This window comes from Urocitellus parryii, chromosome 6, assembly GCF_045843805.1.
Source record: "Urocitellus parryii isolate mUroPar1 chromosome 6, mUroPar1.hap1, whole genome shotgun sequence".
NCBI lineage: Eukaryota > Metazoa > Chordata > Mammalia > Rodentia > Sciuridae > Urocitellus > Urocitellus parryii.
Genome location: NC_135536.1, coordinates 172,072,345 through 172,088,830, shown reverse-complemented (window position 1 = coordinate 172,088,830; position 16,486 = coordinate 172,072,345). Strand labels below are relative to the sequence as shown.

The 16,486-nt window shown below is 53.7% G+C and overlaps 1 protein-coding gene across 1 annotated transcript; it reads right to left on the bottom strand.

The window, feature by feature from the left end:
- Positions 1–3,245: 3,245 nt before the first annotated feature.
- Pdyn (prodynorphin) lies at positions 3,246–14,946 on the bottom strand. The gene is made up of 3 exons (XM_026409756.2): positions 14,878–14,946; positions 5,590–5,734; positions 3,246–3,854 (listed from the first exon to the last, which is right to left on the bottom strand). Exons 2-3 carry the CDS (start codon positions 5,716–5,718, stop codon positions 3,246–3,248), a joined length of 738 nt encoding a protein of 245 aa, XP_026265541.2. The 5' UTR covers positions 5,719–5,734; positions 14,878–14,946.
- Between the last annotated feature and the right edge of the window lie 1,540 nt (positions 14,947–16,486).

Genomic DNA, 16,486 nt, shown 5'->3' with positions numbered 1-16,486 from the left:
CTCTCAATGTGTCCATTTTGGCCCAAGGTAGGTGGTTGGATAAGATGAATCCAAACCTCAGTTTCCTTCCAACTTGATTTTCCAGTGAATATCAAGAATAGAAGAGTCCAGAAAAAATGAGAAATGATACCCCATTTATGTATGATATACCAAAGTGCATAAATGCATGCTACTGTCATGTATAACTAATTAAAACAAAAAATGAAAAAAAAAGAGTAGCATATTCCTTAGAAAATGGTCTCCTCGATACCCTAGGGAGATGCTTCCCCCACACCTGTTACCCCTTATCAGTGTATCCCGATTCTTTTCTTTAGAGCAATTACCACTATTTTTAATTCTATATTTATATTTTGTTGACTTCTTTATTTCTCTCTCCCCCACCAAGCGGTCAGTTCTGTAAGAGCAGAGAGGCCTGGGTTTTGTTTTCCTAGCAAAATGCTTACCACACACAGTAGGTCTGCAGCTTTGTGCCTTGAATGACTGAGACCTCCCTGCCCCTGTGTTTTCCACGAAGTTGTTCAGAAAGCCAGTGTCCAGATGGTCCCTGTGGGGTCTGTAGCCATCTGGTCCCTTGCACGCTTGACCCATTTAAACACATCTCATCTGTACCCTGTAGTGAAGGATGTATTTCATATTTTTGTTGTTGTTGTTGTTGTTGTTTTGCGGTGCTGGGGATGGAGCCCAGCATGGCTCACGCATGTCAGGCAAGTGCTCTACCACTGAGCCAGGCTCCCCGCCCTAGGATGTCATTTTAGTACAGGACATTCTGCTAGCTTGTCACTCAAGCACACACATCCTCATTAGGAACATCTTTCTCTCTCTCTCCTTTCTTGGACTTTTCCAGCATAGAAAGCAGTTCCCTTCCCAACACCCCTCCTTGTGTTCTCTATCGTGTGGCTGCACACTGAGCTTTGCTGCTGTCCCTTAAGATAATGGAGGAAAGGAAACTCTCATTTTGGGGGCGAACTTTATGTGCTAGTGCCGCAGCCCGGCTGCAGCAGAATAACCGGGGGGTGACGAGCAACTTGTGTACATTGATACAGCAGGAGTGGGAGCCATTTATTGTAGGACAGGAGCGGTATTTATACATTCCACACAACTTATCTTAATTAGCATAAACTAGATACAGCAGTCAACCAATAAGAAATCTCCACACTTAATGGCTCACTGGTGTTACTTCACAAACCACTCCCTCTGGCAATATGCCAGGCGCCATCCAGACTTGTTTACAGACTCTAACATGCTAGGAGCTTTACATATATGATGTCATTGAACTCTCACAGCCACTCGACAAAATTGGCACTTTAACTCTTTTTTTTTTTTACATTTTTTTTGGTTGTAGATGGACACAATATCTTTATTTTTATTTTTTTTATTTTTTTAATGTGATTGAACCCAGGGTCTCACGCGTGCGAGGCAAGCACTCTACACTGAGCCACAACCCCAGCCCTGTAACTCTTTATTTTTATAGAAGAGAGAAGTAAAGCCTAGAGAATCAATAATTTACTCAAAATTCAACTATCAAACTTAAGACTGTGGCACTCTGAAAATTTTGGCTCTATCATGCCAGTTTGTTTTCAAACATGGCTGTATATGTGTGTGTGTGTGTGTGTGTGTGTGTGTGTGTGTGTGTGTGTATGTGTGTGATGAATGTGCTCATGTGTAAACTGTGTATGGATACATGATAGATATTCATTCCCTAGCACTCTTTTCTGCAAATGATCTTTTGTTCTCTCTGGGCCTTCGGCTCACGAGGGCCTGGTGCACACGCACTCGCACACACAAATCATTAGCATCTATTATTTATTGTACTGGAGGAGAAGGAAATTACACAGGCCTATTAAGGGCAAAGCAAATTCCAAGTAAATTGCATAAATGGGATTTTTAAAAAGCACACAAAGTAACCCAAAAAAACAATCTGTACATTTCCAAACACTGAGAGAGCCCCAGAGGCTGTGCATGAAGAGGTCTGCTCAGAAGCATCTTGTACAAATGACCCAAGTTTGAGTCTGTTTTCTCTCCTGTCCAGCAGCATCTCCTGGACCACAAACCCAAACCTAGTGTCAGGGAGAGAGAGTGGGGGGACTGAAACCCAAGCACCAGGATCTCTGCCTCTGATTCTGGGTTATTTGAATCAAGGGAACTCATTTGGCCTCAAACACTCCATCATGTCTTTCCTCTTTCTGGTTTTATTTGGAGACACAGAGGAAGGAATTGCCCAGGGAGTGGAGAAGGGCTTTCTCTTTCCAGGCTCTAACTCTGGACTCCCTCATCCAATGCCCGATGCATACGCTGGGCCAGATGGCTTGGACTCCTGGCAGCCAATTCATCTGCTCAAGAACATGGCTGTGCTTAACCTCATCCACTTGACTCTGCTTCAGTTCATCATGGGGGAAGGAGTGGGATACCAACCGGTTTAATTAGCTTAATGAGAGCTGAGGGAACCGGTCCACATTCTGAATTTGTTGCACAGAACAAATTGGTTTGCTCTGCTCCCTCCTTGATCATTTAAGAATTCAGAAGGAGAACAGATCTGGCCAAGGTACCACAGGAATGGGACTTCCGGGAGCTCAGCTCCCAGAGAGGTGGCTTTCCAAATCACAAGGGCTCAGAAGATGCAAATCAGACATTGAACCCTCTAAAAGACTGGACTCCCCCGTGGCAGAATTCCTGATCCAATGAAAGGCAAAACGTTTAATCTTTTCACCTAATGCTCAGTCTCCAAGGTGAGGTGCGCAAGGAGATTATTTGAGGTTTGAGCATACAAGGCTAGGATTTCTATTTATTTATTTTTTCCCTTTGCTAATTTTATGGTACATATGTATACTGCCTGCCTGGGGGGCATGCTTATTGGATTTTTTAGTTGTTGTTGTTTTCTGAGAGGGGCATGTAATCAGGAAAGTCTGGAGATCATACATCCAAAGAACAAGTCCCTCTGGATTCCTGGAGTTGGGGGTGGGGGTCATAAGATCGGGGTGGAGGAATATCAAAAGCTGCTGGTGGTTGTGAAGGTCGAGGGTCTGAGCCAAGCACTGTTGGAAGGGGGATCTCCATTTTTTTCTCGTCACTGACCCCAGGCAACTCCCACAGTCCCCGGCGGAAGGGAGGAAGGCTGCTCTTGGAGACTTTGTAGCCAGTGCTGAGCTGAGCACGAGGGCAGGGCGGGTGCGCGGGGAGGAGGAGCGCTTGCGCTCGGGGCGGGAAGGTGGCGGGGGAAGCTCCGACTCAACTGCACAGGGAGGGGCTTACGCGTCGGAGAGCTCGGCGGAGTAGGCATAGGGGTCTTCCTGGGACCGAGTCACCACCTTGAACTGGCGCCGGAGGAAACCGCCATAACGCTTCTGGTTATCCCACTTGAGCTTGGGACGGATGCGCCGCAAGAAGCCCCCGTAGCGTTTGTACAAGTCCTCGTGGCCCGCCCTTTCCCCGTCGCCGTCCCCCTCCCCGGCCACCTCTGAGCTCCTCTTGGGGTATTTGCGTAGAAAGCCCCCATAGCGCTTGACCTTGGCCTCCTCCTCATCCATGTCCAGCGCAGCAGCCTCCAGGGCGCCGTTGTTCGGCTGGGCACCCCCGGGCAGCTCGGATTCCGCTCCGTCCCCAAACCCACCAGGGAAACCCCTGAGCTTCTCCTTCGTCAGGGTGCCAGGGAGAAGTTGGCTTCTCTCCGCCTCCTTCAGGAAGGGCCCCAGGAGCTTGGCCAGCTCGCTGTAGGCCTCTTCCAAGGCTGCCTGGCCCTCCAGATCTTCCTGGCCAGCAAGCCCAAGGGTGGACGGGTTGAGAGAAGACAGGAGGCCCTGACATCTCCCCCACTCCTCCGAGGGCAGCAGGGCGTCCTGGCATTCCAGAGAGCAAATCTGCAAAAGACCCCGGAGACCATGGTGGTAAGGTCACCCTCATCCAACTCTCAGTTATTTTATTTTAATATATTGGTACTGGGGAGGACAGAACCAAAGGGCGCTTAACCACTAAGCTACATTCCCAGCCCTTTTTATTCTTGATTTTGACCCGGGATCTCACTAAATTTCCGAGGCCAGCCTTGACATTGCAATCCTCCTGCTTCAGCCTCCTGAGTCGCTGGGAATACAAGCGTGCAGCACTGTGCCCGGCCCTAATAAATTATCAAAACACATGCTCTGAACTTAGCAAGGGCCTGTCTCTAAATGAAATATAAAAAAGGATTGGGAGCAGGGCAATTACACCTGTAATCCCAGCAGGTAGGGGCGGGCTGAGGCAGGAGGACCACAGTTCAAAGCCAGCCTCTGCAACTTAGCAAGGCCCTAAGCAACTCAGTGAGACCCTGTCTCTAAATAAAATACAAAAAAGGGCTGGGGATGTGGCTCAATGGTTAAGCACACCTGAGTTCAATCCCTGGTGCGCCACACACACCCACACACACCCACCCCCCCACACACACACACACAAACCCACACAAACCTACATGCTGTGCCCCACCCTGGAGCCCCTTTTCCAATATCTGAAAAAATAAAAATGAGTGGCTTTGGCTAAGCACTTGGCCACCCATTTTAATGCTCCCAATGATGCATAAAGGTAGATGCCTTTTGTGTCCCTGTGAAAGAAAACAGACTTGGAGAGTTAAGACAGCTTTCCCAAGGACACGTGCCTACAGGTGGCAATGCCAAAATTGGACTCAAATTGATCAAAATCGATCTTCCCACGGAGCTCTGCGTGCTCCTCCAGAGGGAGAAGATAGTTCTCCTAACGTTCTCAGGGTGTGAAGGATGCTGAGAACACTTGACAGACACGGAGCAGGGCAGCATGCTGTGAAGAGCACGTGTGAGGGGTCTCAGAGGCTTCATCAAGAGTGGAGTTGGGGGACACAGTATCTGCCTCATGGGGGGGGAGTGACTATGAGGATGACCGCAGTGGTTGACGCTGCCACGTGAGCCCTGGCAATCTAACGCCACAAGTCCTCATGCTTCACCATCTGAGACTGTCTGGGCTCACAGAATTACCCTCCTTTTGCAGAAAAGGAAATTGAGGCTCCAAGAGGGGTTTCCAGAGTCAGAGAGCCAGGAAGGGACACCCTGGGCACCTCTTCCCCAGGCTACCTGCCATCATGGGCGAGGCACTGGGGAGAGTCTGCAGAGTAAAGGCCCCAAGCCTGGCTGAGAGATGCCGAGACCCAGAAGAGGAAGCAAAGTTTGGAGCCTGCCACACAGATCCCAGCTGTTAGAGGTCCGGGAGACAGCTCTTTTCATGAGAGTGACTGGATTTAGAGGTGGCCATCAGCCCGGGGCTGGGGAGGGAGCAGCCCTGAAAAGTGAATGTAGATCTGCTGACTGCGAAGTCAGTGCCTCATGATTGACAGACACTCTCCCTGTTGCCAGGCATCCAGCTCCCTGGGAACCTGAATCTCTGTCCCAGCCGGAGGGAGCCCATGGCGGTGAGGTCTTGGGTGTGGATGGGAGCTGGGAGACAGTGGCCCCTGGTGCCTCGCCTTGTCCAGGGACAAGCCCTGCACAAGGTTATGAGTACCGCGAGGGCACAGCTGCCCGGGCCTGGGACCTCCCCTCCCTGGGCTCCACACTCAGAAGGGCCTGGATATCAGGAAGCTGTCCGGAAACCTACCAGGGGGTTGACGGGTTTGGGTCCATCCTGGGTCTTCACGGCACACCAGGCGCAGCGGGACAGGCAGTCTGCCGCGGCAGAGGGGAGAGCGAGGAGGCACGCGGCCATCACCAACTCTGGCCACCCCATTCTCTTGTGTCTCTTCCTGTTGGGAAGGAAGAAGGCGAGGGTGATGAAATCCAATCACCTGGTTCCAGGTGATCAATGCAAGCAATTGACAAGTGCTGAGTGCCTGCTGTATGCTAACACTTCAGTTCTGAGCACCAACTGTAATTCCCTTGATGACATTTCAGGCTCCGTCCCACAAAGGCACAAGCTGTTCCCTCCACCTTCTGCCAGAAAACCCTTCCTCTCCTCTTCTGTTACCTGTCACTTAGATCCTAGACTAGACATCACCTCTTCTGGGCAGCTTTCCCAGGCTAAATGAGATGCTCATCTTTCCTATTCTCCCAATAATTTGCATCTCTTCCATCAAAACAATGTACTACTTGATAATTAGCTGTATGAGCCTTCAGAGTCTGGTTCCACAAAGGCAGTAACCGTGTCTTGTCTTCTCTGTAATACTTGCTCTGTGTTCCTCAAACAGGCCAAGCTTGCTCCTGCCTCAGGGCCTTTGCACTTTCTGCTTCTCTGTCTGCAGTACTCTGACCTCAGATTTTTGTAAGATTCCCTCTTTTGCGTGTTGAATGAGTTCAGTGTGGCATGGCCAGAGAGGCATTTGCTGATCCCTGTGTCAGCTTCCTCCGTCTCCCACGTCATCTGCTTTGATTCCGTTACACCCATGGCCTTCCCTATTTATTTGATATTTGTTCACTTGGTGGTGGTGCTTTGTTAGGCTCGGGCACGCTCCCCCTCTAGAATGTGCACCTCCAGGGACACAGCTCGTACCCAGCTGCTTCTGTGCTATATCCTAGCACCTGAAAACCCTGGCCAGCACATAATAGGCCTTCAATAAATACTCCCCCGACGAAGTGCTGCTTCACCAACAGCTGTTAAAACCCACCCCTTTCAGCCAACTCCTTTTATAATCCAGAAGTGAAGACTCAAAGCCATTCAAGTGGGCACGCAGTGCAGTTCTGTCCTGTGTGCTCAGGTGTTTTGGGGGTGCAAAGATCCCATCTCATGAGCCCCAGAACCCCATGCTGTAGCCTGAGGTGGGATCCAGTCTCCATTTACTGAGCCCTGCCACACTGGGCCCTCACTCCATCACCTCATCCCACTCCTCACTGTGAGACAGGCACTTGGGATGCACAGAGCCACCCCCACGTCCCGCCTGCTGGGGTGAAGCTGGGGTGCGAGGCCAGCCCACATAGTGCCGCCAGGTCTAGAGCAACTTTCACTCATTGAGAGTGGGGCCCTCGGGAGACCCGGGGCTGGCTGCCCGCACAGCACCCCTGACCTGTGTGTTGAAATCAGCCCGTCAGCAGCTGAGAAGTGGTCCTGGAGAGACTGGAAGGCTCTCCCAAGATCACACAGGGGCTCAGGGTGGGTCCCATCTGCTCCCGGAACGGGGACGCCCAGAATGGGAGACTCCGGGAAGTGGACTTGTGTCCACCTGCGTCTGCCTCCTGTCCTCGGGCTTCTCTATCAGCAGCTGAGCGGATTAGTGTTCCGGGTGAGCGAGCCGCACCATTTATATGGAGACACAAACAGGTGGCTCACACTTTCTCGGATGGCAGCCACAGCTGGTGTGACACGGAGCCCCGGCCACCCGTGACGTCCTGGCTGGCGGCTTCCCGTTCTGTTTTGCGGTGTTTTGGGGGTGTAAAGATCCCATCTCATGAGCCCCAGAACCCCATGCTGTAGCCTGAAGTGGGATCCAGTCTCCATTTACTGAGCCCTGCCACCCTGGGCCCTCACCCCATCACCTCATCCCACTCCTCACTGTGAGACAGGCACTTGTGATGCACAGAGCCACCCCCACGTCATCGGCAGTCTTGTGTCAATCTCGTGGGAATCTTCTCTCTCTCTCTCTCTCTCTCTCTCTCTCTCTCTCTCTCTCTCTCTGCTTCCCTGAGCCACACAGATGTTCCCCTGCGCCCTTCCTCCACCAAGGCCCACATCCACAAAGGCCCAGAAACCATGGCGCCCGCTGACCCTGGGCTGAAACCTTGGAACCCAGGAGCCGAAATAAACGTCCCCTCCTCTCAGTTTTCCCAAGTGTTTTGTCACCGTGATGAAAAGCTGAGGAACAGAGACAGGTCGCTCTGAGAGACCTCAGGGGTTAGGTCATACACGCAGACTCAAGGCGTGAGCACTGGGTCACACCCACCCGACAGGTGAGGGAACGGAGCCTGCCCAGACTCAGAGCCAGGAGGGGCTCCAGGCGAGAGACACACCCAGGCAGTCCGGCTCCAGAGCTCTCCTTCTGGGCCAGTGGGTACTGCCCAGGCCCCTAGGTCCACCCCACTCAGCCTCCAAGCCTCCGCTCTGGGAGTCCGCAGCAGCCTCCCCCTGGTTCTGGAGCAGCCTCCAATCTTGTCCTCTTAGACACACTTCGCAGGGCACTCCAGGGCTTCCCTGATCCAGAGGCAACATTTTCGAGGTGCTCACTGTGAGCTGGGCCCAAGCTCAGTCCTGCGTGGATCTTAGGGAAGGGGTCCTCGTGATGAGCCATAACTGGACTAGCATTCTCCCCATTTTCCAGATGAGGAAATGGAGGCCCAGAGAGGTTGTTTCACCTATCCAGGGCCTCCCAGCAGGTACACAGCACCCTCACAGACTGGCATGAGCTCTTGACCCAATGACCAATTCCCGACCCGTGCCACCAATGCTGCTGCGCTCCTCCCCCAAACCTTTGCAACACCCCTGATTTCTACTCCCTGGAAGCTTCTCTCACCCCACCCACCCTGCTGACCACCTGGCTAAGTCCTACTCCCCCTTCAGATTCAGGCTCCACTGCTTCCCACCTGGATTAGGCCCCTCCTCTGAGCTCCCACAGCCACCTGTGCTGGCCCTGTCCCATCATTACCTCTGAGCTTTCAAGTTCACTGCCTGGGGGCACCTTGCAAGTGGAACGTCCCTGAGGTTGAGTGGGGGGGGGTGAGGATGGCAAGGAGACCAGGGTAGAGGAAGGGCAGAGAGGGGTAGAGGGAGGTTGGAAAAGTGCAGGGGTGGGCAGAGGCTGGGTAGCGCTGCCCCCGTGGCCAAGGCCGATCTGCAGCTGTTCTAAGTGTGATAAGACCAAGGACGTTTGGTCCAGGCATGAGTGAGTGAACCGGTGGTGTCCCTGCACCTCGTCCAGGGCTGCAGTGAGAACAGGGGCGCTGTGCCGGGTCACTGAGTACACAGGTGGCATTTTAAAAACCAGCAAGAATTTTGTATTCAAATCAAAAAATTCAATTTTCAACGCCTCTTTAAAAAATCAAACTCCCTGGAGACACTGGGCTTGGGGTCCACTATGGCAACAGACACGTGCTACCTGGTCACCGCTGTCCCTGCTGAGCACCTGAGGGTTGCAAGCCCCAAACAGCCGACTCCAGCAACTTGGAGAAGCAGAGGGGGAGAAGGAGGGGAGGAGGCCTCCAATTCCCGTTGACCTGCAGCAGGGTCCCCAAGTGAGGTTAGTGACGGGGGCCCAGACCCCAGCCCACCACTCACCACTGCTTTGGGAAAACCACTTAACGTCGCCAGGTCTCCATCTCTACTAAAAAATGGGCCAATAATAAGGTCTCAGATGGTTGTGCAGGAATGAAATGTGAGACCCTTATGAAGCACCAAGCATACGCGTGGCACACAGTAGGTGCTTCAATAGTAAAGTACGGTGGCTTTGGCCTGGTCTTACTTGGGCTGTAAGGGAAGGGGAGAGAGGAGCACAGAAGAGAGAGAACATAGAGCCCTGGCATGCGGTGGGAACCGAATCAGTACCTGGATGAACTAATAGTCGTGGGCCCCTGTGACATCAGTCCTGCAACTGCCACCAACTCCCAGGAACCTCGGAGGTGGGAGTTTTTATTCCCATTACACAGGCTCTCCACAGCTCCCCCAGGTCCAGCGTGGCTCAACCAGTGTGACCTGGTGGCCTGGAGATTCTTCTTAGCGATCTTGCTTCCTTTCCTTTGTAGCATAAATAAATGGTGAATAATGTCAGCTGGGCCCTGGGGAGAGCGTGTCCACCTCTCTAATGGGGATCTGCTGAGGGATGGAGCTTGGAGGTCAGAGGTCACAGACGGCCCTGCTTCTTGTCATCTCTGATTGGGGACGAACTTCATCCTTCCTCAGGGGGAGAAGCGGAAAGTGGAAAGTGAACGCACTCGGCAAGTGTCAGGGGTGACATCCAGCCAAGGACCCTGGCGGAGGCCATGCTCAGCCCACCAAGCAAGGAGGGGCCCCTCTTGCAGAGGGTGGACCAGGGGGCTCACCAAGAAAGATCCTGGCCTCTGGGCCGTCCCTGAAGCATGTCCGTGGCCACCACCTGACCACTCAGCAACAGTCCAGTAGGGAATCACGGGCCGATGGGGGGCGAGGGGAGACTGTCCCCTAACAAGAAGCAAAGGACACTGGGGATTTGCCCACCTCCGTAATCCCACCAGCCAGTGCCTCTGTGGATGGACGCGTCCTGCTGGGCCTGTCCTCACCCAGTGCCCAGCCTCGTGAGGAGTCTGTTTCCAGGGCTGCTCTCATGCTGATTGTTGAAGCAAGGATCGCGTGGCCCAGAAACCAGAAATATGTCCCCCCTGTTCCTGGACACGTAAAGTGTGTGACCCCGCTGCCTTAAGCTGATCACCGCGTTGTGGTTCTGATGGTCTTTGGGGTCATTTGCTTGGGCCCCCAGGCATTTGCACATATTACCCAATAATAAGCCCTGCCCTAGGCCTCGTTAGCGTGGACAGCCCGTGGGCAGCTCCTGCCCGGAGGTCAGCGCACTGCATCTCCCCCACCAGGAGTTCACAGCCCTTTCTGTCACTCCTGCTGCTGTCCCGGCCAGAACAGAGAGGACCTGGGCCGCTCGCCTAGGACTTTCCTTCTCCTTAGGAGAGAACGACATGGGGTGTGGGGTCAGAGAGACCCAGTGCCCTCTCTGTGACAAACCCCAGTCTTCTCATCTGCAAATGGGGGTGGGGGGTATCAGCTCCCCACAGTGTCCCCTGAGACGGCAGCCTTTAGAGGGCCCTCACCCGGGGACCCTCTTTTCCCCCAGGGCCCGGAGTTCCTTGAAAGAGGACGGGTCTTCTGGCCTCTCCCCTCCTCCGTGATATTTCTACCCGGGAGTCAGCCAGGGGCTCAGAGGAGCAGCAAGCATTTTTATTAAAAAAGCCAGCACGGAATAATAATGGCTTGATTTAACGTCGCAATTATCTCTCTGAGCACTTTATCGCATATGATTATCCCTATTTGATAGAAGAGGAAATGGGAAAAGGTAGAAATGAAGTCACTTGTTTAAGGTCACATCATGAGTCAGGAGGGAAGGGGAGACAGAGCTGAGGCTCCCACACTGGCTGCAACTCCCCGGAGGGGCTGGCAGTGTCTCGGTGGTCCCCCAGGGACAACCACCCTGCGGGCCAGCGCGACGGGGCCACTGCCATGTCCCAGGCCCCCTGCACGCCAGATGGACCCCGCAGATCAGGGACTAATATTATAGCTCAAGGTCTAGGGGCCAGTGCGGGTCCTGACGCAGTCCCTCCAAGGTCGCAGAGCACCCAGGGGCAGGGATGGAACTGGTCCAGGGCACCCTCCTTAGCGCGCCAAGCTCTTCGCTATACTTTGGATCTCAATTATTTCATTTTTGCCTCCAGTGGATGGGGTGCAATTAGCCCCATATCCTAGGAAAAGAGAGGCTCAGAGAAGGGAAAGGATTCAGCCAAGGCCCAGAAACCAGGGAACAGCAGAATGAGGCAGAAGCACCCCAAGAAGTCACAGAGGCTCAGATCCACAGGAAGGTCTTCCTGATACCTGCCAAGCTCCACATTCCTCAAGACGAAACCATTTCAGGAGATTTTACTTCAACGTCAAATAGAAAGTGCATCTTTGTGGGTCTGCCAGGGGGCAGGCAAAGACGGACCCGAGACAGAGAAACTGTGTCCTTATTAGGCTTTCGGGTCATTGACCGACTAGCAGGGACGGGGCCCAGGTTCTGCAATGAAAGCAAAACCACCGCCTGATGCAGCAACCCTCAAACCACAGGACGCAGGACCAGGGTCTCACGTCAAGGGTCGGACACATTTTGCTGTGCAGAAGCCAAAGATAACGGTGGCCCTGACGCTGTGGTCAGGGTGTGACCACCAGCTGCAGGGTAAAGGGTGCTTTTCCAATGGCAGGATCTCTGTGGAACCCTCACCCCTTTTGTCATTTGTGCCATTAAGTGCTGGGGAGAAAGGCAAAGGAGGGCCACCAGGGAGATGAGGAGAGACAGAGGGAGGCGGAGAATAGAGACAGACACAGAGAGAGGGGGGCAAAAGAGTGACGTCCATGGGACTCACACAGCCAAGATCTAAAGACGCCTAGAAGGGCAGAGAGAGGGGCAGCCGACCAGGACAGCAAATGAGGATGAGAGAAAGGGTGGGGGGAGGCTGCCTGGAGGGGAAGAGGGAGGTGACGGAATGAGGGACAGGGAGAGGGCGGGCAGGAAGCCGGCTTTGAATCAGGAGGCCAGCCCGCCATGGGAGCCACAGATGCCCATAACTCCCCTCAAGTCCTTTCCCCAAAGAGGCCAGAGACCCAGCCACATAATAACTGCTCAGTAAACACCATCGAACTAAATTGAATTGCCCAGGAATAAGACAGGGGGCAAGGACAGATCAAGCCACTGCATGGACAAACAGTCCCTGGTGAATACGTCCGCAGCTTGTGGTCAACCGCTCTGGTCCGCAGAGTGCACTGGTGGACTGAGGGAGGAGCCCCGGCACCTGGCCCCGAGCCTTTGTCCCTCCTTGGAGAGCCTCAGCGGAGACTGGAGGTCCAGCATCAGAGGACCCCATCTTGAGGGGCTGACCTGTGTCCACCTGGCTGCCCCGGGCCAATGCTCACTGGCCACCTCTGCCTCACAGAGACCCTCTGAGATTATCCCCCCTCTTCTAGGCTGCAATGAGAACCCTGAGGGGGGCAGCCTGGGGACCACACTCTCTCAAGACGGCGCTGACATCAAACCAGCAGCTATTGATCCTTCGCAGAATGATGGATGGGGACTAATAAATCCAGCGATTGTATAAGAATAACCCAGGGAGGAGGGCATGGGGCGGGCGGGGAGGATCGATCAGGAGGAGACCTGGTGGCCCAGATCCCGTGGATGGAGAAATGAGGTCCTCTGTTGAGGTGGACAGAAAAAAAATACAGGTGTTGGATCCGGTTTCCATCCAGAGCAGGATGGAAGGGGAAGGTGGAAGAGATCATGAAAGATGGAGGGGGAGGTCCAACCCTGCCATTTTAAAACTGAAGGCTCAAAGGGACTTGGCAGCATTTATTGAGTATCTACTGAATGCTGGGTGTATTCCAGTCTCCCTGTTAATGGAGCCTCACAATAACCTCAGGGAGTGAATAGTATTATGATCCTGGTTGTCTAGGTGAGGAAGTTAAGACTCAGAGAAGGACAGCTACTGTCCCAAAGTCACACAGCCGATGAGGGGTGGGATCTGGAGCTTGAACCCAGCACTGTCTCGGGTGTTGTCATTTAGATGCTCTATGATGGGAAATCCCTGGCTCTCAGGAGTTTCAAGAAACTGATGACCAATTCCTCAAACAGCCCAGAACCATTTCTTTGCCCGTTCCCCTGTTAACCTGTCAAAACGGACTGGGTCCCACCACGTGGCCCCAGGAACCACCAAGACATCCCACTCCCAGCTGCCGGTGGAGACAGTGGAAACCAGGGATGTGCCTGCCCCCGTCACACCCAGCGCCAGCAGGGCAAAGCCGTGGGCTCGGAATCGTGTGGGTAAATGCGAACCTCCCCCGGGCAGCGCCACTCACCCGGCTGGGGCTGCTGCAGGAGCTCCCCACGCAGATCTCAAAGCTGGGAGGTGAATGACCTGGGAAAATAGAACAAAAGGCAAGGTGGGGTGGGCCTGGGGGGCGAAGGTGAGGGGGAGGAGGAGGAGGGTGCCCGCAGAGGGGTGGGGGCACGCGTGGAGGGGAGGCCCCTGGGGAGCAAAGAGCATTGACGGGCGGAGAGGCTTTGCAATGATCTCCACAGCGATGCCTGTCAAATCAGAAAGACAAGCCTGGTGTGTTTCACCAGAAAGACGGTAACAAGGACTTTCAGTCTGTGGGAGGGGAACTGAAATCAGATCCAATAACCTAAAGAGCTTGTTTCCCCCTGGGAAGCTTGGAGGCTTAATTAAGGCGTGTTTGTAAAGCTTGGGAGATTCTCAGAAAAAGACACTCAGGGAAGAGTAAGAGCTGGCAGAATTGTCTATGCAACCTTGAAGTTATCAACTGGCTTTGTTTCCTTTCTTTCTTTCTTTCTTTCTTTCTTTTATTTTTTTAATTTCTTTCCTGAAGCTCACCGCTATTTGCCGGAGTCCAACTTCCAGATTCTGTAGGACTTCCTTTGAATGTGGGTATCTTCACCAGAGAGCAAGTGGCTTTGATTTGGAGCTACCGCCCCTGCCTAACTCAGCTGCCTCCGGCTGTAATTTACATGAAAGCAACAAGTCCTTTCAAAGTAAAATAGACACGAAAAATCCTGCTCGGCCTGGGTTTCCGGGCATCTTGTCATCACCCCCCCCACACACACACACACAACTCCCTCCAACAAAACAACCCCAAACTTCATTCCGTGTAAAACTACGTCAAAGGAAGCTGCTCACATCAGCACCTTATCAGCAATTAAAAGCCATCAGAAAAGAAGGCCAGGGCTGAACTTGGTGGTAGCACTGATGTACATGATACATGGTAAATGCCAGCGCCCTGAATCTTATTAATGTCCCCAAGCCCTTGTTCTCTAAGTCCAGCGAGGATCGCTGACTTTTAAAATCACCCTGATTAGCGAAACCTCTCTTGTCCTCCAGCGAGGGGCAACCCGTTTTCCCCGCACCCCGGAAACTGGCGTGGGAAACTCTGTGTGGCAGAAGGCAAGCCGAAGAAGACCCCGTAACTGAAACCAAGGACCCCTCTGGGGAGACAACTACCTGTGTCAGGCAGGACTGTTCAGGGAGAGGGAGATACCGAAGTGCAGCCAGCCCCTCTCCAGTCTGGCTTTAGTAAACTGGCCTCAAAACTGTAACTCCCTTTCCAGACAATCAGCCCCAAATCCACCACCCCCAGCCCAAGCCCCTGCCCTCTCTGGATGCAGAGGACCAGAGGGACCCAAATAAAACCAAGAGCAGGAATTCCAGCACTGCTTCCCGAACTCACCTGTGTGCTGCTTTGTTCCTGGGCGGCTTCTGGGGCAGCAGGTCACGGTGTGGTGGTGGGGTGGCAGGTGGCTGGTCCCAGACTCAGGGGCTGCCCGGACTCCACCTCAGAGGTGCCAAGGAGGCAGCTGTGAGCCCCTTCCAATGGCAGTCTGGTGCCTCGTCCCCCCCCTTTTATGGACTAGAGCCTCCCCCTGTCGCTCAGTCCTCGCTGAGCACAGGCTGCTGGGAGCCAATGGGGAAGTCGCTCAGAGCAGTCAAGAGCTCAGGCCCCCAGGCCCTTCCACTCAACTCCCGGCCGACACAATAGCTTCTCTTTCCGAGATGTGGAGGAGGAAGCAGCCGGGTTGGGGGGTGGGGGTGGATTCTGGGTGTAGTGCTGTTTGTCACTTGAAATCCGGCCACTTCAGCGTTGGAAGCGTTTCCAGGAGAGTGTCACAGGAAAAAAAAAAAGAGAGAGAGAGACAGAGGTAGGGGAAGACAGAGACAGAAAGAGTTAGAGAAAAGACAGACCAGGAAAGAGAGGGAGAGAGCCAAGCAGAGACCCACAGCCAGGCGGGTACAGAGACAGATGGAGAGACAGAGAAACGGCAAAATAGAACTGGAAACAGAGAGAGAGAGACCTGGGAGCCTGGCAGACAACGCAGGGGGGATAGAGAGAGACCAAGAGACCCAGGGGATGGGATGGGGACACACAGAGGCACAGGTGGAAACAGAGAGGGATGCAAACACAGGGTGGAGGGACCAACTGGGGTGCAGAAGACGAGAGCCTCCTGATAATGAAGGGAGGGGATGGGAACAGGAGAGGAAGCCGGCAGACACGTGTGTTGCCCTGTGTCGGTGCCGTGGCAGCGCCGTGCCGGCTGTGGCATGCGTGTGCTGGAATGTTTTCGTGTGCACATTTTGCCTGCAAATGCCAGTTGACTCCGGTACATGCCCAAGCCCGTGCCAGGCACACTACCCCTGGCAGAAGCTGTCATTCCCGCAGCCAGAAGCTGGGGTTGAGCTTTCTCTGGCAGAGATGCAAAAAGGCGTCCCGCGAATCCCCCTCAAAATGTGGCTTCGATGTGCCTTTGCACATGCTCCATGTGGGTGGCGGAGGGCACACCCACCTTGTGTCCCCTCGGCCTGGCCAGAACACAGAGGGACTCGGAGTTTGGAAGGAAACGTGTTCCTCTTCTCAAGTCAACGGCACAGGAGTGGTCTGGGGGGGAGGTTGGCGGGGCTGCCCAGTCTGTGGGCACCTATGCTGCACCCGGCAGTGAGCTAAAGTTGTTGCGTTCCATCCTCGTGACCTGGCCAGATAGGCAACGGCCTTCCCATCATGCAGAAGAAGAAAGACTTGAAAAGCAGACTTGAGAGCTGAGAAACTTGCCCAAGAACACACAGCAAGTCAGTCCCCAAGTGAGCATTGATAACCAGGCCCCAGCTGGGCGTGCCCGTCTGTCAGCCCAGCGGCTCTGGAGGCTGAGGCAGGAGGATCGCAGGTTCAAGGCCAGCCTCAGAAACTAAGCAAGTCTCTAAGCAACTTAGCAAGATCCTGTCTCAAAAACAAAACAAAACAAAAACCTCTGGGGATATGGCTCAGTTGTTAAGCACCCCTGGGTTCA

Excerpts from the sequence above, each read along its gene's own strand:
- Pdyn (XM_026409756.2), bottom strand. The coding sequence starts at position 5,718 with ATGGGGTGGCCAGAGTTGGTGATGGCCGCGTGCCTCCTCGCTCTCCCC. Across the intron at positions 3,855-5,589 it reads CCAAACCCGTCAACCCCCTG|ATTTGCTCTCTGGAATGCCA; the intron begins GTAGGTTTCCGG and ends GGTCTTTTGCAG.